This window comes from Trematomus bernacchii, unplaced genomic scaffold (assembly GCF_902827165.1).
Source record: "Trematomus bernacchii unplaced genomic scaffold, fTreBer1.1, whole genome shotgun sequence".
Taxonomy (NCBI): Eukaryota; Metazoa; Chordata; class Actinopteri; order Perciformes; family Nototheniidae; genus Trematomus; species Trematomus bernacchii.
The window spans coordinates 312,497-337,189 of NW_022987616.1; the positions used below are offsets into that span (position 1 = coordinate 312,497).

A 24,693-nucleotide genomic window follows, 5' to 3' on the forward strand; every position below is an offset into this window, starting at 1 on the left:
CCTGAACGAATAGCTGCTATACTTCACATGAATGAGTCTCTAAATTGATCGATTCACTTGGTGATGTTTTTGTAAAAGTTGGAGCTTGCAGTAGGAATTTCAGCTGTGTCTCAAGGCGGTCGTCGTATGTAGACAAGTATGACTGTGTCCTGCACTGTACTGGCCTCAAAACATACAGAGCGTCTATGGAGGTGTGTCTGGGGCCTCTCTGCTCCTTTTCCAAGAGCTCCAGGAGGAAATGTATCCTCTATCTAAGTGATGTGGCTGTCATGACTTTTGGCCAGCTGCCTTGGTCTCTCTCTGTCTCGTCCTCTGTGTCCACTGCTAGTTCTTAATTACCTGTCACACTCTCCAGGCTTTTTCCACAACAAATGAGAGGCAAGCTTATTCGCCAAAACTGCTCTGTATGGGGTCTTGGTAAAGGAAAGGTAGATTTTCTGCTCAATAATGTGAGGACATTTGCCCATTAATCAGTAGATGACCGTCAATGCTCTCCCAGGTACCCGTTTCAGAATTAGAATAATTTCAATTGGCCTGATTATAATAAAAAAAGTTCATCACATTTATGTGGAAGGGGGTGCATACTGACAAGATCTTAAACTCTTGCCATGTAGAAATTGACATTGACAGAAGAAAATGCTGAAAACCAGCCTCATACTGGTGTGTGGTTTATCCAACTAAATAAAAATCTACATTTTTGTAGATCAACCACCATACAACATTGTCTGAGAGGAGATATTCTGGGAGGTGCATGCATAACATATGTGCTGCCCTTCTGTGTGAGCTTGGTTACTAATGGCAATATTAACTAGATGCTGTGGTTTTCTTTATCTGCTTCTTGACGACACTGGTTTTAATTACATTGTTGTAAGGGTGAAATTGTTGGTTGCACCCTTAACAGGCTGATGGTGAATGGTACTGTCATCTGCAGGATTTATTCATAAACAACAGCACAATATCCAGGATCTGATGCCCTCATACCAGGGGATGAAGCCAGTTCTTTGTAAGCTAACCTACCGTAACAGAAGAAAATATATATATTTTTCTCTTTTTCCCTTGAGTAAACATATCATTTCACAGCTATTCCAGCTGCAACCCTGCACGTCTGCCTGTAATTCCCCCTTCCTGACTCCTTAACTTGATCTACTGTACCATGCCACGGTGCCTTGACAAGGTGTTCTGGATCTGACCAAGAGATCGGACCCTGGTGGATCAACGAAGGCCTGATATTAGCCATATACTATATCTATGGGGGGTTGATATAGAAACAGGAGGGGAAGAAAGATTGTCAACCCTAACTGGTCCGACCCGAAGTGTTCTGGGCAGTGGACATTAACCAGAAGCCTTGAGCCTCTTTGCAGAACTTGAAAACAGAAACACTATACAGCGCTGTGCTCTCCAGACCTCTCTTTCTCCTTTCTCCATCTATCAAACCTTTGCACTTTTGCACGCTGTCACCCTCCTTCTGTGCCAGACATCGGTTGCTGTATTGTGTCCGAGTTGATGTTTGTAAGGTAGCTTTTAAACCCGGCTTTATTGATACCTACAGTATATGTTGAGAGCCTAGGATTGGACAGTCGTTGTTCTTACCGTTGCATGTGCTTTAATCCTTAAGAGAGCATAAATACAGATTAAATTGCTGAGTTTTAATACTAAGGGTTTCTGATCCTTTACCTTAACAGTGATCCTTAGCAGGGATTGGAGCCCCTGTCCAAAGATGATGAAGATGGATGCTATGTTTGTTTTCAAGTCCATCCTTGTTGGAATTCTTTCATATCAATTCTTACCAGTGTCGGTTTTTTTCCTTTAAAAGTTGTTGCTGTGTGTATTTTAAGCCTGCAGGGTATTCCTGGAAGCAAACACAACTTAGTCTGAGGCCTCTGTGGAGACAGCACTCACACTGCTCCTTTTGTAGCATTTTTTTCTTAAGCTTCAGTGAAGGTGCACATTCATTCATCTTTTCTCAGCTCCTACTTCAGGGAGCTTTCCTCCCTGATTTGTAAGCATTTGGATCCTGTCTCTACTGCCTTATTTTACATAGAAGCAGCATGCAATACATTTTTCATCTGAGAAGCTTCATAATCCCAGTATTTGATTCGGGTATGTGTCCAGGAATCAAACTCTGGTTTGTGCTAAAGCCTCTTTGGCTGTACAACACTGTCTCTCACGTTTTTTCTTTTTTGGGCCAGGCCACTTGGCATTGCTGCCTCACCAAAGGGACAGAGAACGTTTGCAAAAAATTGGGGTAATGACTTTTAAATGCATTACTGCGTCATGGACAGGCACTTGGAAAGTGTCCTGAACTGTAAATAAAAGCATTTCAATCTTGCATTTGCTCACCACGCAGGGAAGACATTCCACAGTAACTAAGTAAGTTGAGGTGGTGGAGCAACAACTACCTAAGCAGATGTCACTAGGACTGCGGTATGCTGGAGGGCTGAAGACACTGGCAACCTCACGTTTATTTCATCTGTTTTCTTACAAAGCTGATCAGGACAGATGAAGTAACCGGAGCTGCCTGCCTGGCTTTTTACAGCCTTCTTTTGCAGACGGAGGAGTCAGAGCAAAGGGTGGAGTTGTTGGGACTTCATGAACAGTACAGAGTAATTGTTCAAATATGACGTGGTTATGTGAAATTAAACAGATGAGGATGAAAATGTCCAGGAAATGCCCTAGAGTGTCTGTCTTAAATGTGATGCCATAAAACATGGAACACACTGACAGCAGTTTAACCCAGTACCACTTAAACAGTGGAGTCTACTCAGGCTTATAAGTGCTGCATTCCCCTCTTTTTTTTGTATATCTGTCCCTTGCTTTATCTCTACTCATGTATATGTACCTGCACCTCTTATGAAGCCAATGTATTGCCTGCTATTTCCAACAACGTTTGTCTAACTTCCCTTCCAGTTGCAGCTTTCAGCACTCTACAGCCGACTAACCATCTGCCTCCCTCAGGCCTTCAGCAGATTACGTCCACAACGCGCCTAATGCACCATGTTTTATAGCCGAGTAATGTGGGCTTTACACAGGGATTTGAACCTCTCAGCTGACCTTGAAACATGGCTGCTCTGTTGGCTGAGACACAGTCCTAACAGGTCATGATTTATCACGTGAGAGTGTGTGGATAAGTCAAGCTGAAAGGGCTGTTCTTGTTAAAGGCCAAACAGTTGAGCTGGAGTTTTCACGAACCATGAGGGGCGTACGTGTGCAAAGACATTTGACACACAGTTGCTCCTGCATTCTTCTCACCAGAAAACTCCCTTTTGAATGCTAACACAAGCTACAGTATTGTCGTGATTGAGATCATAGTGGTGGATATCAATGACAACAACAAAGATTCAAATTACCATATCTGCACATTTTTGCTCAAAGAAGAGAGAAAAACATTTCCAGTGGGAATGCCATTAGAAATAACAGATGTTGTGATTATGTCATTTTAAAGTATACACAGAGCTGCTACTGCATGTAGTCAAAACATGTTTGTGTAGCGAAGATGTCAGTTCTTAAACAGATGTTTTAATTGCACACAGCATCTGTAGCTGCTCGCAAAGTGACGGCAAACAAACTGCTTCTCATGTCTCTTTCTGTTCTACAAATTGATTCTCTGTCACACAGCTCCTTCTGTGTGTGTATGCTCCCACATGTGTGAATTTGGCCCTTACAAATTACGAGTTGGCCCAGGGGCTTCTTCGTCACTCTCTCCCCAGCCACAGGGCCTTCTGTTCCACCATTGTGCTGGAATGCTGTGTGAGCCATCCAGCTGCAGGCTCCAGGACCGGGGCCCAGCTATCAGTCAGACCCGTGGCCTAGCTCAACCTTCACCCTGCTGGGCTGAGGAGAGACTCAGGAGTGGCTGTTGGGAGGATAGTCTCTGTTCTCTGATGGGACCTGACAGCAGCCTGTAGCCTGTCAACAAATTCCTGCACAGCTGCTCTCTAATGACAAATTAAATTGCTGTAGTGTTTTTTTCTGTGCGCGGAGGCTGGAGCACAAGCACGTTCCCGCGTGTAGAAATAATTCCATCTCCGCTCCACGTATCAGTTTTTTAAAGTGTTTTTGTGTGTGTAAATGAGTAAACGTTAACACAAGGGTCGGGCCTACTTTTCCTTTTTCGTGATTCTCCAGAGACACATCTTTGTCTCTCAACATTGTGCAGTTGCAGCGCTGAGGCTGATAAGGAAATGTTTAGCCAATTTAACCAGACTGTTGAAATGATTTGGAATCCTCAGGCCGCTGGGGCATATCAAATGCACGGTGGAAAACTGGATTGTTTGTACAGTGGCTAGGCGAGTTGAAATACTTAGAAGCACTCTGTTGTGCTCGGGAGTCTTGTGTGTGTGCAGTGTGATTGGTTGCCGTTTTGATCCACTGTGAGTGTGAGTAGAACATGGTGCGGATGGAGGCTGTACATGTTTTCATATATGTGTGCTTGTAGCAGTGCACATGGGTGTGTGTGCAGTCTCTGCTTTGGCGTGTGTGTGTTTGCTCGGAGAGGCCTCGTCGTGGCCTCTGCAGCCCAACATTGACCTCCCCTCTCTCTCTTTTCCCCCCCTCTTTTTCTCCCTTTTTTTGTTGCCCTTACTGATAAACGCAATCTGTCCTTTCAGATCCACGAGCAGCTGCAGCTCTCCGAAGAGAGCAAACCCGTCCCAGTTCTGGACAGCGCTGCTGCTCTGGCCCATGAAGTAAGTTCTTTTTTTTTCTTTGGAAGGAAGGCTTCAATTTATCGCATATTCAGATGGTTGACACATGAAAGGGAAAAGCATCATAAAGTGTCTGAGTGGTGTTGGGCCTCTAAAAGTGATGATCATCATTCTTCTAAAAACATCTGAATAGGTTCAATTGGGTTTAGTTTTGGTGAATTTAAAAGCAACACAATAGAATTAAGTTTCTGTACTCTAAAGTTTTCCTTTTAATTTGTCAACTGCCTAAACACACACTTTGTCTTCTCTGTCTTCCACGATCTGTCTAACTGTTTTGTGTTTGAAAAACAAAGCAAGCGTGATTTGCTTATACTCAAACCCACAGAGACTTTGTGAAGGCCGCGAGGTAGTCTGTCTTGTTCTGCTGTTCAACAGTTAGATGGTGTGCAGGTTGAGCTGAAAAAAACTTCACATCACAAGTGCGTCTTTATCTGTAACACACATACTCTCAACACCATCCCCAGTAGCGTGCAGTAGCCCTGGCACTGTTTCTCCTCTTTCACCTCTTACCCTGGAGTGAACTAAGACCTGTAACCCCTCAGTGCGTACTCGCTTACTGTTACAATAACACTACAGCACCCCTCCTCTGCGCCCACCACCTACTTGCCCGCCCACTCGTCGCCCAAACATCTAGCCATACACCACAAAATCGAAAATCCAGTTGCACCAAGGACAGGACCTATCATTTTCCCATGGCAAAAATCAGATGCAAAGGCTTCCATTTCAGTAACAAACTGAAGATGGATGGGCGCGAATGACAAACTAGATATGATTGTGAAGTTACATCATATAAACATAAATCACAGCATGAGATATTCCAATTTAGAGAGACAGGAAGCAATGCTCATGGCGTGCATTCCCTCTTCATTAATTAACCTCTTAATGAGAAGTCATCACACAGACAAAAATAGTACCAACAACACCACTGATGATGATTTTCTTCCATTGGCCCTGCCGCTCTTGCAACCTGTGAAAGATATTACGTCTGATTTATTGAGCCAGTGTCCTGACATTTGTTTCAGTATTGTTCAACTCCGATATTTATTGAAAGCCAAGTGTACACATTCAAGTGCCCCGCTCACATCCACATGTGCGCACACACACCTGTGTAAACCCAGGATCCAGCTTGGCACGGTCAGAGGAGGGGAGGAAAAGCCCTTTCACTGGTGTGTGGTTTTGTTTGAAATCCCCAGCTCTGTTTATTGTAATCAAAGTGCCTCCGACTATTCCACCCCTTCTAAAGATCCCGCAGCCATACATCATCCTAATTAGTGCAGAGTCAAGGGAAAGACGACCGAAACAGGGGCCGAAGTTTGTACAGTCAGTTGAGGTAAAGAACGAGGAGGAGGGAGACCATCACAGAGAAAAGACGTGTTCTGGTTTTTATGACCTTACAAGTGTCAGTGAAAGAGCCAGCAATGTTCCATCCTGGTAGGTTCGCACACGCCAATGCAAATGATAGGAGTCCCAACCAGGACCCTTAACCAAACCAGGATGGCCACACTTAAATCTGTCTGCACGATATTCCCAAATAGACATTTTATTGCTCCATTTCTGGTTGTGTTTCTGTCCTACCCTGCGTTTAGTCTCGGCAAGGAACACCACTAACCAGATAACACCAAAACAAGAATCCTGCCAGTAGCCAACAGAGTGGAAAGGATTGCTTCTGTTTCCTAAGACTTCACTCTGCTTCTTTATTCTGTGTTGAGAGGCCATACACTTCTCAAGAGACCCCCAACTATCAGCCTCCATCTTCCCCCTCCTCCTTGCAGATTTCCTTTCCCATAATTGTTTGTCAAATTACAGACTTTCAAATGTATGCTTCCTGGTGAATGCCCCGCAAAGCGTCTCCTTGGGATTATCAGGTATCGGAATAAATCCCAGAGAGTCTCGCAGCACACCACAATCTTGAGGCCCCCTCTCTTGGCTAGTCAAAAAAGCAATGTATTTTTAAAGCGGATTGTTTTTCAGCCGTGTCACCGCTCCAAATGAACACTATTGAAGTGGTGGCTAAGGACTAGAGTGCAGCAGGAGAGATCTACAGTTAGATGAAATTCATTTTGGGCTTAGGTTTCGGGTAATGGAGGCTTAATTTATTACCTAACATAAAATGACACTTCAACCCCCGTCTGCCCCCGGCTGCACTGTCTAGCGCACACAGCAGGTGACTGCCACTGCTCAAACAACCGCCAACACCGGCTGAAACACGATCGATAACGGGCCCAGGGAATAAGTGCTGTATTACAAACACATGAAGACATGTCGGGACGTGACTGCGCACACACTTTTATGGATGCACGTGCGTTTATTACCGCACAGTTTCTCCCCAGCCTTCATTAAGGATGAAATAGAAGCACTATTGCCTCATTGCGGAATGTAAGAATACCACTAACATTAATCAAAAGAGGGCAAATCAGTCTCACACGTGAACCAGCTCGATGTATGTCGATCCAATCAGTCTCTATCAATCGTGTTGAAAAGCAACACACGCTCTTGAACAGTAAGATGAATGCCAGCCCCTTGTTCCAGATCAGTGTGTCCATCGCTTGAACCGAGACTGTGGTGGCTGACTCGTATCCTTCCTACCTCAAAGCCTCCTTTTTCTCCTCTGGCCGGCTTCCCAACATCTTTATTCTCACCCAAATACGTGCTGTTACGTAGGAAGACCACTGGGTGCCATCAGAGGGCACAGTTCTATACATACTATAATATGTAGGAAAGAGACGGAGACTGGCAAACAGAGAAAGAGGGGGCTTTAATATAAATATGTCAGATTTGACTCTTAAGCAAATGATGGCGCCACAAGCCTTTGGTTGGTATCTTAAAATGTAAATAATATTTCTACCTTAGGACCATTTAACCTTTATGTTAAATAACGAGTTTAATTAGTAGATAGTCAGGACTTTTCATGATCATTTAACCCAAATTGTGTATTTTTATTGATTATGACTCATGTTATAACTGGAAATATTACTCTTGCTGTTTTAAAAGGCATACTGATTTATTTTACAAGTTCATTATCCCTGTGTGAATACAATCCTTGTAAATAAATAGTAGTTTACACACTAGTTTACACACTGTTTACACAAAATCTTCTTTTCTCTTAAAGTGTTAACAGTGTTCTTGCTTGAGAAAGCTGGAGCTGTAAATAAGCACCTGTTAGGTATTATAATAAATAGTTCCGCTGATATACTGCTTGTATTCTAAGATCGACCCTATTGAAAATACATTTGGATGAAACCGCTTTTTCCTTTCAGACACTCTTTAAATGCGAGTGAAATTCATTTTTATTCATTATTCTCTTTTTATTAATTTTTAAGCGAGTGAAAGCCAGTTATTTTTATACCATGACGCGTTAAAACGTTTATTGGAACCTATAAAATATAATAATAGGAAAACATCTTTGTGCATGACTCTGTAAAATCAAAGCATAATGCTGTGTGAGAATGGATTCACGTTAACAGATGCAATAATAATCAGTAACACATTAAATAAAGTGAATTTCATCCATCATAAGAAATGCATGAGTGAGATCATACTTTTCTAAATAAACCCTTAGCAGGTTTAATGTTTAAATAAAACCACTTTACATAAGGTCAGCTTGATGTATTGGCAGCTATATATCAAAGCGGTGAGCCCTTAGCCTTTCAGGGTCAAGTGCGAGCTATAAACTGACATGCTGGGATCAAACTCATCCAAACACTGCAGGGCCTGTCATGACATTTAACAAATGAAATAAACACAGTCTCAAAGGGGATCCAGCATCATTTGTTTTGCCCCCTCCCTCTCTCTCTGTGAAGTCTGAGGACGGAAAATATGACTCTAACGTGGAAGCATGAAGGTGAAGAGCAGAGCGTGTTGTCAAACATGTCCCGTCTGTCCTCCACGCTGAGTTATGGGACAAGGTGCTTTAATAAGACAATATGAGGGACTGGAAATGTACAGTTCTCTGTCTTGCGTTGTCTGCCTCCCTCGCTGTAAACGACCCGGCGATGAGATGACGGATGGCGGTGTATCAGAGAAAGAGATTTTCCCTCACTAAAGACCCTGACCCCGACTCCCCCTCTATGTCCACCTCCTCATTTTTTTCTCTCATTGATCATGTGGCTCATCTCTTTGTTTTGTGGCGCTTCTCCCCCTGCACATTTAGTTTTTTCTCACACTTCCTCAGTCTCCCTCCTGACCTTTCTATTATTTTGCATATTTGAAAAAAAGTGAAGTAATGCAGGGTTGACTGAGGTTCAGCTGGAGTAACCTTGACCACTGTGACTATTCATTAGCATGTCTTTCTCCCTTAGGGGGACAAAGCTAATGGAAATACTGAAAAGACCCCTCTCCCCAGGCAATAGCACATGTTACCTTCTTGGGGTAAAGTGACACAGCCTCCTCCCTAACCCCTGTCTAACACTCGGCCCTCTGCCTTCACCCCGCCTTTACCTCTGCCTCACCTCTGTTGCTTTATTCCCGCTCCACAGGGGTCGTTATTCAAACAAACTGTCATCGTCTGCCTTAAAGGAGAACACTGCGGTTGGAGAGGTTCCCCTGTTCTGCTTATCCGTTACGTGATGACATCAGAGGCACACATTAATCTATGTGTCTCCTCACGGTTCTATCCAACCAAACTATTTTACCATTCACAATTTGTGTAGTGTTTATCGTCATGTCGAGAAGAAACAAGTGTATTTTCTTTTATTGTATTGTTTTAGGATTTGTTTATACTTTTGATTTCATTATTCCAGCAATAACTTTTTATTTTTAGAACTCAAAATCACAAATATTGTCTCTGAAGGTTTTAGAGTCTGCACAAAATATGACCTCTTCCACCCTTTGACTCCCAATTAGAAGAAAGACAAAAGGGACATGGTGGTTCAAAACAATACTTTAAAAAAAAAAGTTTTTAGTCAGTTTTGTATGTATATTTAGAAAAATTATACTTTGATTAAAGTCCCTTTTTTAAGTTGGTTTAAAAAAACACTTTTTTATTTGGAAAACTAATAATTATTTTCCTTGTGAATTAATCAACAAATATTTCTTTAGATTAATCGAGTCACAGTCACAAACAAGATAGTTAATTAAAACAATTACTATCACTACTAATCAAATTAGTTGAAGATTATTTTTATGACTAATCATCTCAGGATTACATTTGATCATACTTAAAGGAGAGGTGTCATGGCCATTTCCACTGATCATAATTCCATTGTTGAGGTCTACTAAAATAGATTTATACTGTGCAATTTTCCAAACTCACATTGGTTTCTCATACAGCATCTCTGTAAACTACTTGTATTCACTGAATTTCACTCTCTGCCTTTAACGGCTCGTTGTAGCTCCAAAAGCTCCAGCCCCCACCCTCCCTGTGAGCACAGTGTGCTCTGATTGGTCGGGACGTTGTGAATCGCGCTGAGCTCCGTGGAGGTGTTGTTTCCTTGTTTAGGATACATAGCGAAACACAGCCAAACTCATCCTGAGCACACACAAACTCACATCCGAAGTAAAAACAATAAGTGTGGCTTGATATTGAGTAAGAAAAAGGTTGATAAACGCTGTGAGAATGGGTCTGCAGAGAGAATTTTGCCGCGATCCCAACTGTCTGTTATCAGCCTGCAGCCAGGGAGGAGAAATCAGCTGAGCTGCCTGCTCCCTGCACACAGATGTGTGTGTGAGGAAGTCCGTGGATTGGTCAATTTGGACCAATCAGCGGGAGCTTAACGTAACGGCTCCGCGGATTGGTCCATTTCGTTCCGGGTACGGCTTGACATCATGCCGTCCCGGAAGAATCAAATGGACAATGACGTATCTCCAACGAGGCGTTTTGGGGAGGTATTTTCTGTGTTAGAGTTTTACTCGCTATAGGGTGTACTTTGAGGGTTTTGACTCTGCACACCGTTTACATGCATAAAAACCTTCATAACACACAAGGGGACGGGTAATAACCGGAAAAGCATGACACCTCTCCTTTAAAGTGTGCTTTTATATGCTGATGTAAAAGCAACATAAATATTCATATGTAAAGACAATCTGCTGTGCTGTCTTTATTTTTAACCTACATGTGGTTCAAAATCCACACAACATGTACAGTACAGCCTCACACACCACACATACAAACATGACAGTGCATGTCTGTGTGCTGTCCTCCATCCCTTCACACTGTGATCCTCACTGGCCCTCTCTGTGTAGCCCACATTAGCTCCTGATCCCGGCTCAGTACAAGCAGAGCTTTGTGTGCGTCAGCTCTCCTCTCCTCTCCACACTCACAGCACGTCCAGGAGGATCTTCCATAAATCAGCCCCGCAGACGGAGGAGCGTGGCCCTGGCTTTAGAAGCAGAGTCACTCGTCTCCGAGCTACCAGACATTCATCATGAACGCAGTCCAGCGCCGTCCCACTGCACAGAGATGCTCTCACAGCTGCCATTGTTTCCAAGAGGAATGGACTGTGCCTGAGACTTTTATTGAAAAAGGATCCTACTGGACAGTAAATTGAATCAAGAGAAAAATGGCAACAAGTGCGAATACTAGGCCCCACGACAAGCTGTGACCTCGTCTCCCATTACGATGCACCTAATTTAACACAATATCACCTTTCCTGTCAGATAGGCCCCCGTCGGTTATTTATGCCTGAAGGGACAAACACAGCCAGTACTCTTGAGTATAAAACTGTACTTTTTACACATGCTTTTGAGGGGTCACTGTTGAACACTTCCTTACTGAGTATAGTAGTTTGGAAGCTAGGACTTAAAGACACTAATCATGATCAATAAAAGTCTTTGTGAGAACCTCCAGAGAAGACAATGGGTTTTTTTATTTTCTAAACAGCATGTCCAGTAGCCCACCCTGATTGTAAATGCATTGCATCTCTTGTGTCCTCTCTTTAGTTGTCCAAGGAGTTGGAAGGGAAATCAGCCAATGGAGAAATCAAAGAGCTTCTCCAACTGCTGGCCAAACCCCACGTGAAGGTGAGTCTATATTCATTTAATACAAATGTAAAGCTGCAAGCACAGTATGAAAATATCAGGCAGTTCTGGCTTCAGCACACTAAATATTTGGCTCGTATTCTAGCTGATGTCATCACACAAACATCTTGCATCACTGTTTGTTCAAGCGATGCAATTACCATGCCGTACACAAAATAACATGGCGTATAGATCCAGATTTTCTTGCTTTTTTGGCTGCGTCCGCTTGCCTCGTTATCCAGACACATACAGCTTCAGAATGAATTTACACACTCTGATTTTCTAATGTATTACTGGCCATCCATCAGGCCCTGCAGGTGTCTCAGCCAGACAGAGCTGCATTCGAGACGGGTGGATTAAGAAGGAGAACTGGACGCGTTCCTTCTTTAACGCTCTGTCGTCATGCTTGTTTGGGCTCTGCCAGAAACAACAGCTCCGTATGAAGTCCTGTCCCGACACAATACACACATATTAACAGCACAGTGCATGCAAATATTCAATCCCTCTGACTGTCAAGGGTTGTGAAAAGACAGGGGTTCCCCAAAAGGATCAGGGTTACAAGTCAAATCAACATGTGGTTTTTTTCAATGTCTACGCTTGTGATGTCATGATTAATTTCTTAAATGAAAACAATATAGTTGCATACATTTTTGGAAAGATTGACCCATACAGTAGTAAGGAATGGGAATTGAGTTAATCACACTTAACCAGCAGTCAACACACACAATCCCACTCGGTGTTGGAATACACACAGCCAGAATCCGGAAGACAAACGGTCCCAATCTATCACAGCTCTGCTCTCCCACTTTGTTACATTGGGACACCGTGACCTCCTTTGTCTCTGTCAGCCCCGGAGTGAAATGTGCCGGCAAATGATCACAGCACCCGCCATGAAGCATGCCTGTGTCAGAGATCCCACGTTTATTATTTTAATTGCATTTACGTCGAAGGTATTTGGCGATGCAACGATCAATCCATCAAAACTCGTGACTTTCGGAGCTTGTGAAAGTCATCGATCAGGAAGCTCGGCAACTTCCACTGATGAAGCGAGGAGAGGTGAAGCCAGGAGTAAGGGACGGCAAGCCAGGTGCACACTCATGCAGACACACAGGCCAACGCAATGTCTTTAAAAACTTTTAGCCAGAGGCCAACAAGGCTTATATTATATAAAATTAGATGCTCCTATGATTACAAGGATAATACCAAACATTTTATTTATGGTTTTGAATTACGTGTTGAATACGTCACCCTCATTTCTTTTGTTATTCCTCAATATGTATGAAGTGGATAATGGATAAAATGAGAATCTCATCAATTTTGTATCCAGACCAGTGATTTCTTCTTCCATACAGTATTTCTACATTTGGTGTTGGTACAGTATGACAATTACGACAGCCTTTTTTTGTTTAGGATTTTTGTAATTTACTATAAGAGTGGACATAGGTTTTTCTATACAATGGTAATACATTTTTAATCATGGTGCTGTTAGTTCACACAGGTCCATGCCTCCCTTCGTGTGGCAAGCAGGAAAGAAAACTTTTTTTGCCCGCAGTGAACATTTTGTTTTCGGATTGAAGCCATACATGTTGGAACTGTTTGGATCACACAAGAAACAATCCTACACAGCCACTGCTGTAATCTAATTCTAAAAATGGTATAATATAAAACATTTTTGTCTAGTTTCACGTGCACAGCTTAACAGACGTTAACACAATGAATAGACATGTAAACATAGCAAATCTGTGCGGCTATCGAATGTTGATCTAGAGTTTCGATGTCGACATTATCAATGAATCTTCAAAGTTTTCAAATTGGTACAGCCCTAGTAATTAGATGTACATTTCCATCAGTTACCAAATAATTATTGGGTCACTTATGGGAAGTCTTCTCTATTAACCTCAATTGAATTCAAACCTGTCACAATCAAATTAGAGAAAAATAAATGTGAAATCTGTGGCGCCACTTTTCCACCGCTGCATTGTTACAAAATCCTCTATCTGACTTCAGCTTTTTCTATCAAAGTACAATTGACTTGTTGTCAGTCTTTTCTATTTTTATTTCTTTATTCATTGCTGTTCTTTTCTCTCACCACCTCCATACGCTTCTCAACCAACCTGAGCTTTAGTGCTGAACAAGGTCAGCCAAACAATGAAAAATATTCAGCTGCTCCTTCCTTTACTGCTGGCCGAGAGCACTGTCAGAAGCACAGAAGCAACTGAGGCCAAGGGAGACGACCCGTAGTGCGCTGGACTCATCACTGACCTAAGACTACAACAAAGATTTATTTCAAACGTATCACGGCTATGAGATGCCGAAGAAAACACCTCGTAGATAATACACGAACAGACTCTGTCCATCAAAACATCAAAGAAAGTTTGAGTTTCTGGATCTTCTTTGTTTGATGTTCAATGAGTTACTCGCCTTAGTGTGTTTGTTTTAGATTGAAAGCATCACACTCAGAGTTGTCAAAGTGAGCTATTGACATCTGCATGTGTTCACACACATGCACAGTTTTCTCTACCTCTCAACTTTACGACCTGGCTCTACTATTTCGTGTTGGTTCAGGTTTTGAGCGCCTGAAACTTGAATGCTCTTGCTGGAACACTCGCTCAACAATAGATTAATTCCAGCACCAAGGTTAGGAGGGAAGGCTTTCACTGTGAATGTGAGGCTCTTGATGTTCTCCTGACATGGTGTCTAAAACCGTAGGCAGCATGTGGGCTTCAAGAATTCCAAACTTTGCTCTCTTTCTGTCTCCATCTGTCCTCCAGGGCACTTGATACCGTACCAGCCAACCCGAGTGTAAATCACAGGTCCGGGGGTGTAAAACACAAGCAGATGGTTGCAGCCTTTGAATGGCGTCTCTGTACGATAGTAACTGTATCACTCTTAATTATAGCTGAAATGATCCATTCCTAGGGTGGGGATATAAATCAGACTCTTTAAAACTCCCCTCTCTTCCTTTCTCTTCCTTGCCTCAAACTTTCTCTTTTACGATTTGCACATGAGAAAACAACTTTTACCCGTATTAGCCCCCCTCAGCAAGACTAATATTGACAGTGATGAAAGTGCCAATTATGATGGCCGGCTGTTTCCGGCGGTGTGTATGAGGGACGATGTGTATACACGCTCGCAGTATGTGTTTGACTCGGGGCGGTACGTGCTGAGGTTCAAGGCTTATGGAGGGTGGGCGCGAGTGTCAAATCCCAGCTGGCCTACAGCAGCGTCTCAGAGGCAGAACGCAAACAGCAGGGTCCTTCCCGCCTAGGTAAAGCAGTTACCCCGCACCAATAGCAGCTGAAAAACGAGTGGGCCCGTGACAGGGCCTGGGGGGCCTTAATGAGAGGCCAACACCAGGAATGTACCAGCAGGTTTATTTAGTCAAGCTCAGTGATCTGTTTTTCTAGTATCCCTATTATGCCTAATGAACACAAACACGTGAACCGAGAAAGGACGGGATGCCTGGAAAACAAGGGTGGCTTCGTTGCCCTTTATCTTTCAATCTGTCCCTCACTCTCTTTTCTGCTCAGCAGGGCCTATAAAAGGATATAGATTTGATTAGGCAGCTAATTCACTGACACCGAGGCATAACAAGACCCACTGACTCATATCAACCCAGGAAGAAAGCTTCCATACAGAGTGTGTTAAACATTTGTACCTGTGTAGCTGTACTCGTATGTCAACGGTCACCAGCCAGGGCATGTACCATGTGCTATCTATTAGCATGCATCTGTTATTGCTACTTCCTAGAGAGTTTTTACAAGGAATTAGCTGTGGCTCTGTTACGGGTTGTTAGGCATGGCCATGGGGGAGAGTTTGGCGGTGGGGAGCAATGCCAGATTTGAGGAAGTGCCATCAATAAGAGGACACTCACAATGAGGGATATTATGCCAAATGATGGATAGAGCTCAGAGGAAACAGCGACTGGCAGGTTAGTGGAGGAAAGGTTGAGGTGAGCCTGAGAAGGAGACAGTAGGGTTATTTGAACTTTGTAACTTTTACTCTGTTTTGTACATTTTCTATTCCTTTCTGCAACAACAAAGTTTCCAAACGAATAGTGTGTTTATCATTGAGTCTATCATCATGTCAGAATAAAGGGAAAGGTTTATTTATTTTCCAAATCACCTTTGATCAACAAAAGTCCATAATCCAACCTTTTTCAGTTTGCTCCGATAGAAAACAGAAAAAAACAGCAATGTGTCATATTTGACAAGCTGGATCCAGAAAATGTTTATTTAAATGACATGATTTGTGACTTGAACAGTTGAGTTTGAGTTGTATTTATTTACACAGGTTAAATCAGACAAATTAATTGGCTGATTGTCAATCAACTAATTGAATGACAAATTGTTTCAGCATGAGCCTATTCTCATTCCAGGCACTAATGGTGGACAGCTCAAACAAATCACTGCTTTTCTGCTTCCCGGGCACCAGGCCTGCATGGGAGTCACACCCCGCCGAGACACTGATAGACGCCTGTACTACGACTGACAGTCAAACACCATAAAGAGAGCCACAACACCACATGTATCCAACCTCAAACTCAAAAATTCTTCCCCTTTCTCCGAGTTAGATGTCACGGCACAGGCTGCCTTTCAACAAAGGATATTTTCATAGTATTTGATACAAGGGCAAATTCAAAATATATTTCTCATACCCCCTGTGGGAGAAAAAACGGAGAAAAATAAGTAAAATAAAACAGGATTAGAGATGGTGGCCGCAAAGTCAGAAGCGTTCTTCTGTCAATATTTGCCCTGTGATATTTTATTCAGCTCTGAATGAAGAGCTACTTTCATTCACTGGCTGTGTTATAGAGTCATGTATTTTCACATAAACCTTCGAATGGTCAAATCAGTGCACTGCAAATCTTGGTCCATACCATTAAATTGTGCTACGAATATAATACATATGTTAAACATTGAGCACAGGTTTGGGATTCATTCTGTTTACTTTATTTTCCTCATCTGCAAACAGTTTTGGTTTTCTGCGTTCCAAGAGAATAGTTCAATACTATAATGACAGCATCCACTGTCATAAAATACTACACAAGGCGTGTGTTTATGTACAGTGCGGATGAATCCCAGGAACACATTGTTCGGCCTTTCCGAAAAATGAACAAACTGATCCCAGGAACATATTGGTAAAAAAATACATGAAAGATTAAATTGAAGAAGAGCAAACAAAAGAGTTTTATGGCATTTTAGAGGAAGACTGAAGACACCTAGAGTAACTACGGACCAAAGATAGAATTACAGGTTACATTTAAGAGTTTTGAGTTACAGCCTTTTGTTGGGTACAAGTTGAAATCAAACATTGGGTCAGGAAGAAAAATCAAAGTATTAAAATCTTACTTTTTTGGGTGTCCCCAGGGTTTCTATAGGTTATAATAAATTGTATTGTCAATGTTTTCATCGTTCCCCTACGTTTGACTAACCCAGGGATTTATTAAAAGCTGGTTTGATTGCCAGAACGCTAGGGTTACTTGCCTGGATATACTTATTTTTACTGATGTTTCCATGTTCTTAGATCACAGAAATGAACTTCATTACATTTTCTTATCGGCCAATTTATGCCTTTGTTACAAATTGGAAAGAGATGACAAGAAATTAGAGGAGGGGGAGATGGAATAACTTGCAACAAAGGTCCAGGCCAAAGAGTGCCCTATGTTTACAATGTTATACATTCAGATAGGAATAATGACTACAAAAGTACAAAAGTAAGACACATGTTTTAAAGGGGTCCTATTATGCTTTTGGGGGCATCTCTAAGTGGTTGACCAATCACAACAAAGCTGGCTAGCTAAACAATCAGAGCAGACTGGGCTCTGGTTTCAAACAGAGGGTGAAAAGAGGTGCTGCTACAGCAGTATGAGAGATCTATTTGAACATTAAAGCATGTAATCATGTCACAGTAGAGGCACAAATTACAAATATGAAACCTGAAAATAATCATAACAGGGCCCCTTTAATAAACCTGCATTATACTTTAAAGGGGACCTATCATGCAAAATGCACTTTTGCACGTCTTTTATACATGAATATGTGTCCACGGTGTTCCAGGGAACTCACCAAGTGTCAGAAAACACAACCCTCTCTATTTTCCTCCATACCCAAATCTCTAAAAAAGGGGCTGCAACGGATCTGATAAAAACTGATCCAGATTTGAACACTGTCCTGACGTCAGGACGGTGGCGCTACGGCTATTGGGCCAACTCCACCAATCAGGAGGAGACAGCCACGGCCATTGCCGTTCGAAAGCGCTGGAGACGCTGTAGTACATATGCCAGGCCTGTAAGTGGCGCTGTAGTCTGCCACAAAGCAGCGAAGAAGACTTCCCGCCCATAGTTACCATGGTTACCCTTCTGTTTATTCTCCGCTGTGGCTTTTTTTCTCCCTCCCCGAGGCAAGCGTTTGCTCCCGCTGCAATGCAATCCCTCCCCGTCGAGGCAAGCACTGTAATTCTCTCCGGTTAGTCCACCAGCAGATGACAAACACCCACCTCTCCGCCTCTTCCAAGGAACGAGGGGACCGTGCGGCAGAGTTTCAGTTTCAGTTTGTTTCGCCGGTCAAGATGTCCGTTAAAGTTTAAATCTTCCGGACAAAATTAGAAAAGTGCCGGTCAAAGGTCTTCTTTGTTATTTATTGAACTTTAAAACAAATGAATAACGACTCTATATAATAAAACACGTAGGACGGAGATCTCTTTTTCTCCCCCTCTTCTGACAGCCCAGCAGCTGATCAGAGCACGTCTCCCCTCTCCTGCAGGGGGGCGTGGTCAGCAGAATCAGACCCGTAGACAGCAAACAGCACATAGAGCGAAATGAGGCATGGCTAAAATGCATGATCTGTTTGGTATTTTGAAAACAGAAACGTATAAATATACCTTATATAGGTATGGCCCTACAATATATCATTTAAATATAGCATGATAGGTCCACTTTAAGTTTAGCACTAAGAGAAAAAAATGATGCAAGTCAAGACAAGACAAACTCTGTGTGTGTCAGCCTGTCTCTCAGTGGATCCGGGCCACAGAGCTCCAGTTGTGTCTCCTCCTCTCATCTGCTCCCAGTTAGCAACATCTTGAACGCTGTACTGCAGCATGCTCCCATGTCATAAAACACACTGCTCCTCTTCTCACCATATCCTTCTCTCTCTTTCTCTCTCTCTCTCCCCCTCTATACTTTTGTCTGGCACACGCGGTGGAAGATGTTTTTCTCACTTTTCTCTCCCCTCTCCTCAACCACGGAAAAAGCAGCACGCGTCCAGCTGTATCTTGGTCCGGACATGGAGTCGTTAAATAGTTTGAAAAATGAACGTCTCAATGGCATCATTCTTGTCTGCGTCCCGTCTCTTTTTCATGTCTGCTCATGAACGTGCGAAATATCCTAGGCCACTGAGAACTTCATTACTTTGAGCTTGCCGACGAACAGCACAGAACAACGCTTCACCACTTTGCCCTAAAACGCTTCGGTATTATAAACCATTGCCAAGGTTGCCCCCCCCCCCCCCATACCCTTTCACTTATGGTCCCTGGTGAGCATTGGTCCGGGTGACTGCTGGTGGCCTTTAATCAGAGAAATGTATGTTGGGAGAGCGTGGGGCTAATGGCAATTAATGCATGTAGCTCCAACTCCTGGCTCTGAATGCGTTCATATTCATCACCCAGCATTTTAGGCGGACACTTCAATTTATAATCATCCTCCCTGCAGTTGTTTCTAAGAAAGAAATGATGGATTTAACTTTTAATAGCATGTTTTGCTAGACTTTATTTGGCTAATTAGACTAAGGTAAAAGCAAAGGCCTTTATGTTTTGACTCTTATTTCTTTCCTCCAATTTAATCCCTCTTTCCCTCTCTTTCTTTCTCTAGAGCCTCCTGTCGGTCCACGACACTATCGCCCAGAAGAGTTACGACCCTGAACTACCTCCGCTGCCTGAAGACATTGACGAAGATGAGGATTCTGTGAAAATCATTAGACTGGTCAAAAACAAGGAGCCTCTCGTAAGTAACAGTTTTCCTATGATATTGTGTGTTTGATTTGCACGTCGTGGTTTTCAGCAGCTCCCAGAAGTCTGAAAGATGGTTTTGGGAAGTTAACAGATTGTAAAAATGATGTCTTTGGGGTGCCCTAGTGGCCTGGGTGTAAAAGCTTCCACCATAGGCCTCAACATTCCCGAATAGAGCCAAGGGATGCTAAAGACTTTTTGTTGCAAACTGTTTCCCAATCAAGTTTTTTTAAACACTAAAAGAAACCATGTCGTCAAAATAAATGATCATCAGGTTCTTTATCATTTCTGGTTAACATATTTGTGTCACTATAATCCTCCTATCTTGCTGTTGTTTACTTCGTTTCTGAACACACTTCTCGTACCAAAGCAGCATCCATCCCACAAGGCAAGCCAATACCATACATGCTTTTGAGGTACTTGCCTGTGGGAATCCAACCCACAACCTTGAAGTTGTAAGCACACCAAAACCGACCGCAATTACCCTGCTCTTGGCCATGAGTATTTTCAGCCAGTCTAGGCTCACTGTCTGCGAACGGCTTCCCCTTTTCTATCCTGGTCAGTGTTGCTCTCTCATTGTAACATGCTTCTCACGTCCGTGCTCTTCAGACACCGTCCCAGACGTCAACACCCACCCGTCTCTGTTGGCCTCTGGCCCAATCTTTATTGCAGTGACATCTTGGGCTGTTTGTGTCGTTTGATGGTTTTTATTCCATGCATTTCCCTGCTCTTGTCAGCCAATGCTGCACATTTGGTAATGGGCTTCTGTAACCCCACCAAACCTAATTCCCGCTGGCTTCACCTGATACCTTTACATTTCTTCATCTTTGTCGCCTGATAACTTACGTTTTGCCATTGTTTTGATTCACTGACTGACCTCAGTGCCCTAGCACATATGTAAACCCTCCTCTACTCAAGCTCTTGACCTCCATCTGTCATTGAAGCACTTTGTTGTGTGCTGAGGCCCCGCCCAGCTTTGATCTATGCCGGACGTTTCCTGGCCCCGGCCGCCTCTATTTTCACTTTGTGGTTTTCACCCTAACCACCATCTTGGCTCCAGGCCGGCGCGCTCCTTTCACCACACCCCTGGGGAAGGAGAACACACCTAAACCATTTTTGGGTTGTTGCCTGTTGCATGTTCTGCGGAGCTGCTGAACGTAATAATGTGGCTAGCAGGAATTCTCGCTCTCCCGTTTGAACACACATTGTCCCGGGCGCTTCCTGTTCCGGCCTCTCCTGAGTCTTGTGATGTTGGATCACATTCCCTGAAACCATAATGTGATTTACACCCGCCCCAGTCAGCGTAATCATCTAGCCGGTGTTATTCCATTACACGGCTTGATTCTTTTTTGTTTCAGTAAATTTGGCTCCTGAGGACATCTGTAACACACGTTTACGATGTGTAATGCGTGGTATTGTACAACATTGAAGGTGTTAATTATGCAGAATACATTTTTCTAGTAATATAGGGAATGAGTTACAATTTATAGGTTAAGGGTGCACACTGGTTATTGTGTGTTTTCAAAAACTTAAATAGAGAAGGTGCTGTGCCTCCGGGGTTCTTTTAGAGGTCAGTTTTATAAATACTTGTTCAATTTAAAAGTGGTTTTATTTAATGTGGGTTTTCAAATGCAGTATATCATCAGTATCACCGCAATATTGTTGAAATGGCCAGTATGCTACATTTAATTCTGTTTAGTTTGTTGATGCAGAGCAGGCTACACAAATTGATTCATAGCAGGCAATCAAGCTATGATTACTCCCAACCTGCATTTGAAAAGACAGCTTTTTCTTAAACGTAACACCAATAGCCACCAAATTTGCTTTTGCAACTACAATAATTACACAGACCAATTCACACTCTACAATGACATCTTACACAACTGGTGAGCAACTGGAAGTAGCACTTTACTGAATGTGTTTCTTTCGTGCATGTCTTAGTTGCCCTCTCACTGCCCATAGGACCCACAATCGCCTGTGGCTATAGTTAGGCCTGACGTGATGTTGACAACCGGCGAATTCTTCTACAGGCCATACTTTTCCTATGTATGCATGAAAGAAAACAAAGAATTATAAAGGCCTGCTATTATGGTATCGAGCAATCTCAAAAATGTCAAGTGTGATGGTTTTCTATTTTTACGTAGGGCACCAAAACAAGATCAACTTGAATCCCCTTAGAAGATTAGGCTTCTTTTTTTCGGCAAGAGTTTGCAACCTTTGAAAAAGAGTTCCATCATTCCAGTCATATGTACACACCTTTGGTCAGAACCTATGACTCTTAAGTCCACTAAAGAATTAATGTGTCTCGAGAGAGTACGACTTGCATTTGTCAAATTGTTCCTTAGGGAATAAAGCTTTAGTAATGTAGACTTTCAAGAAAAAAGTGGGACTTCTACATTTTGTACTATATTTTACTGTGTAGCTAAAGGCCTTTTCACACCAAATATATATATTTTTTCCCCACATGTACATGTCTATTGTTTTCTCAACAATCCTTTACCTAGTAGTTTTACACTAAAGAACCAGTACCACCATATGTTCACATCATACAACTTTTTCAATACAGAAAGCTTTTTTTGTATTGATTATGAAGGTTTTAAACTTAAAAAATGCATAATAACCAAACTGGCTCTGAATGAAATTCTGCTCCAGCAGAGCAGCTCCTAATACCACACACAAACTGAAAATGTGCTGACATTTGTCAAAGATTCTGCACAAATTGTGAAATTGCTCTTGTTACTTTGCAATTTGTGAAGGTGAAGTTACTTTATTTGTGTGACCCTCTAATTAGACATGAAATGAGAAGGTTATCCATCTACCTCTGGCCCCTTAACGGTTGTCATCATGTCCATCTTTGAAGGGAAACTGACCCTAATGAACAGTTACAGTAGATCGTATATTAAGGAAACAACCTGCAGGTCAGATGCTGAAAGTGAAATCACAGCAATTCACTAACCAATGAAAAACCCTCTAATTGCGAATGTTCCTCATTCAGTGCCGCACCAAATTGATTTGGATGTGCCCTTTAACTCCTAATTTCATATAATCAGCCTAAAATTCGCAATCTCCACATGATTACAATGCGGCTATACAATATCTAATTTCTTTTCCATCCCTCCTTACTTCGCCCTTTTTTATTTTCTTGTTTTTTCACTATCTGCCTTTGTCTCATTCTACACTTTTGTAGGGATTGGGCTGTGGTTAGCATGCAGACCCCTTTCCTTGTGACTCATCCATTTAGTTAATTGTGATTAGTTGAGCGGATTGTATTCAGTAGCTCTGATTAATTACTATCATTTCTTAGAGCCTGACTTCATGCGACATTTCAGTGGAACTAAAAACTCTATCTTCCAGGACAAACTCCCCCCTTCTTCTTCCCCCTCTTTCTGTTGTACTCTCTGCTCTCCCGCTGCTCTCAAACCGGCAGATTTATTAGCTCAGGTGTCAGGACATTGAAATAATTGGGTTTGGAGAGCGGCATAAACATGTGCGCGCATACAGAAACATCAGCTCAGCCATGTCTTTTTATTAAAAGAATGTGTTATTTTGGATAGGGTTTCAGAACAGTTTTGGTGGGGAGCTAAATTTGAGCGTTACGGGGGTTGCGTCAGTGCGGAGTATGTGTTGGTGTTGCTGATATACTGGTGAGGTTTTCCTCCGGTGATGAAGGGCTTGAATGCAGACTGACAAATAGGAGAACTCAGAGTTGGAGTCAAAAGTTGGAGGAAGTTACAATGCACTGGTGTCCCACAACTCATCCAAAACTAAAAAACACAGGAGCTTGGAGGATCGAGAGAGGCCTAAAACATGAGCTACAAATATGTCCCCCAAGTTATATAGTGTTACATATTTCATTATTGTTAATACAGCTTTAAATCACCAATTTCTCTAGATTTAAATGTCATTTTTATTGGTTCAAGTGTAGTGAGATGCCAGATTTTAAACATTTGTGATCATAAGTGTTCGAGTTGCTGGCTGAAGAACTTAATTGACTTGCACTGCCATGTAGGAGTTGCATGGTCGTCCCAGAGCATTATGGAAGATCCCAATCTCCACACACACAAAATGTGTTGAGTAGCAAAAGACGATTTTGAACGCCCACAGCAGGGTACACCGCAGCTGCTCCGGGCGACCATCGGTATTATGTGAGAACATTCGAGGCTGTCAAGCCCGCTGTGGCCGGCTCTGTTCCTCTCATTTGGATGTTCTGGAAGTCCAGTGACGCAGATGTAAATAGCAGACTTTGAGATGCTCGCCGCGCACGCCCCACTGTTTGTGAGTTTGTTTTATACATCACTTGACGGCCTGCTCAATGTCACTCAGTCGGTGGCGGCTCTCATCGCTGTCAGAGTAATGTTCATACTCTTCTCCCACTCAGTTCATCCTAAGTTGTCCTCCTACTAGCACACAGTGTTTCTATTTCTCCAATAGTCTTTTGCTAGAAAGTAATTTTCTTTCACCTGGTTTTGCTATTTGGTACATAACACATCTTATTTGAGTTGATATGAGGACATTATTGCTTTTAAGATGCAACAACTTAATGATAGTGCCTTTCACTTCAAGTAGAGCTACACTTTTACTTCCCTTTTTCTATATGAACACCTGCAGTTCAGGAATGTAGAATTATAGATGCACCTCTCTACAGTACTGTTTCGCATTTGTACGAAATCCTCATCTTCGGTGCAAAACTGACACTCTATCCATCCCTCTTTCACTCACTTCTTCCATCCCAGGTTGTTCGGCATCATTAGCAGCCATAAAACCTCCACTGCCAGGAATGTGACAGGATCCATGTCAGGATCTATCACTCTCCTTCCTCTCCACTCTCCATTTCTTATTGCTCTGTTGTTTCCAATTATGACTGGGTGTCATCGGGTACAACTGAATGGAAACTGTAGACTGTAATATTCGTGCCATCCAGTTGGCAATGCCAACACCTTCCAGCCTGGCACCAGCTACCACCAATCAATACAGATATTACATTACTGAGCCCAGCCATCCGCCCCAGCCACTGGATACCAGTGGATCAGCT

General features: G+C 42.6%; 1 protein-coding gene across 3 annotated transcripts in view; it reads left to right on the forward strand.

Moving 5' to 3' along the window:
- Nucleotides 1-24,693, forward strand: part of mpp7a (membrane protein, palmitoylated 7a (MAGUK p55 subfamily member 7)) — a 138,171-nt gene that overhangs the window by 63,085 nt on the left and 50,393 nt on the right. For all 3 annotated transcript variants that reach the window (XM_034132388.1, XM_034132386.1, XM_034132387.1), the window contains 3 exons: nt 4,608-4,685; nt 11,580-11,660; nt 19,525-19,656. In XM_034132388.1, coding sequence (XP_033988279.1) covers nt 4,608-4,685; nt 11,580-11,660; nt 19,525-19,656 — 291 coding nt within the window. The remainder of the gene's footprint in view (nt 1-4,607; nt 4,686-11,579; nt 11,661-19,524; nt 19,657-24,693) is intronic.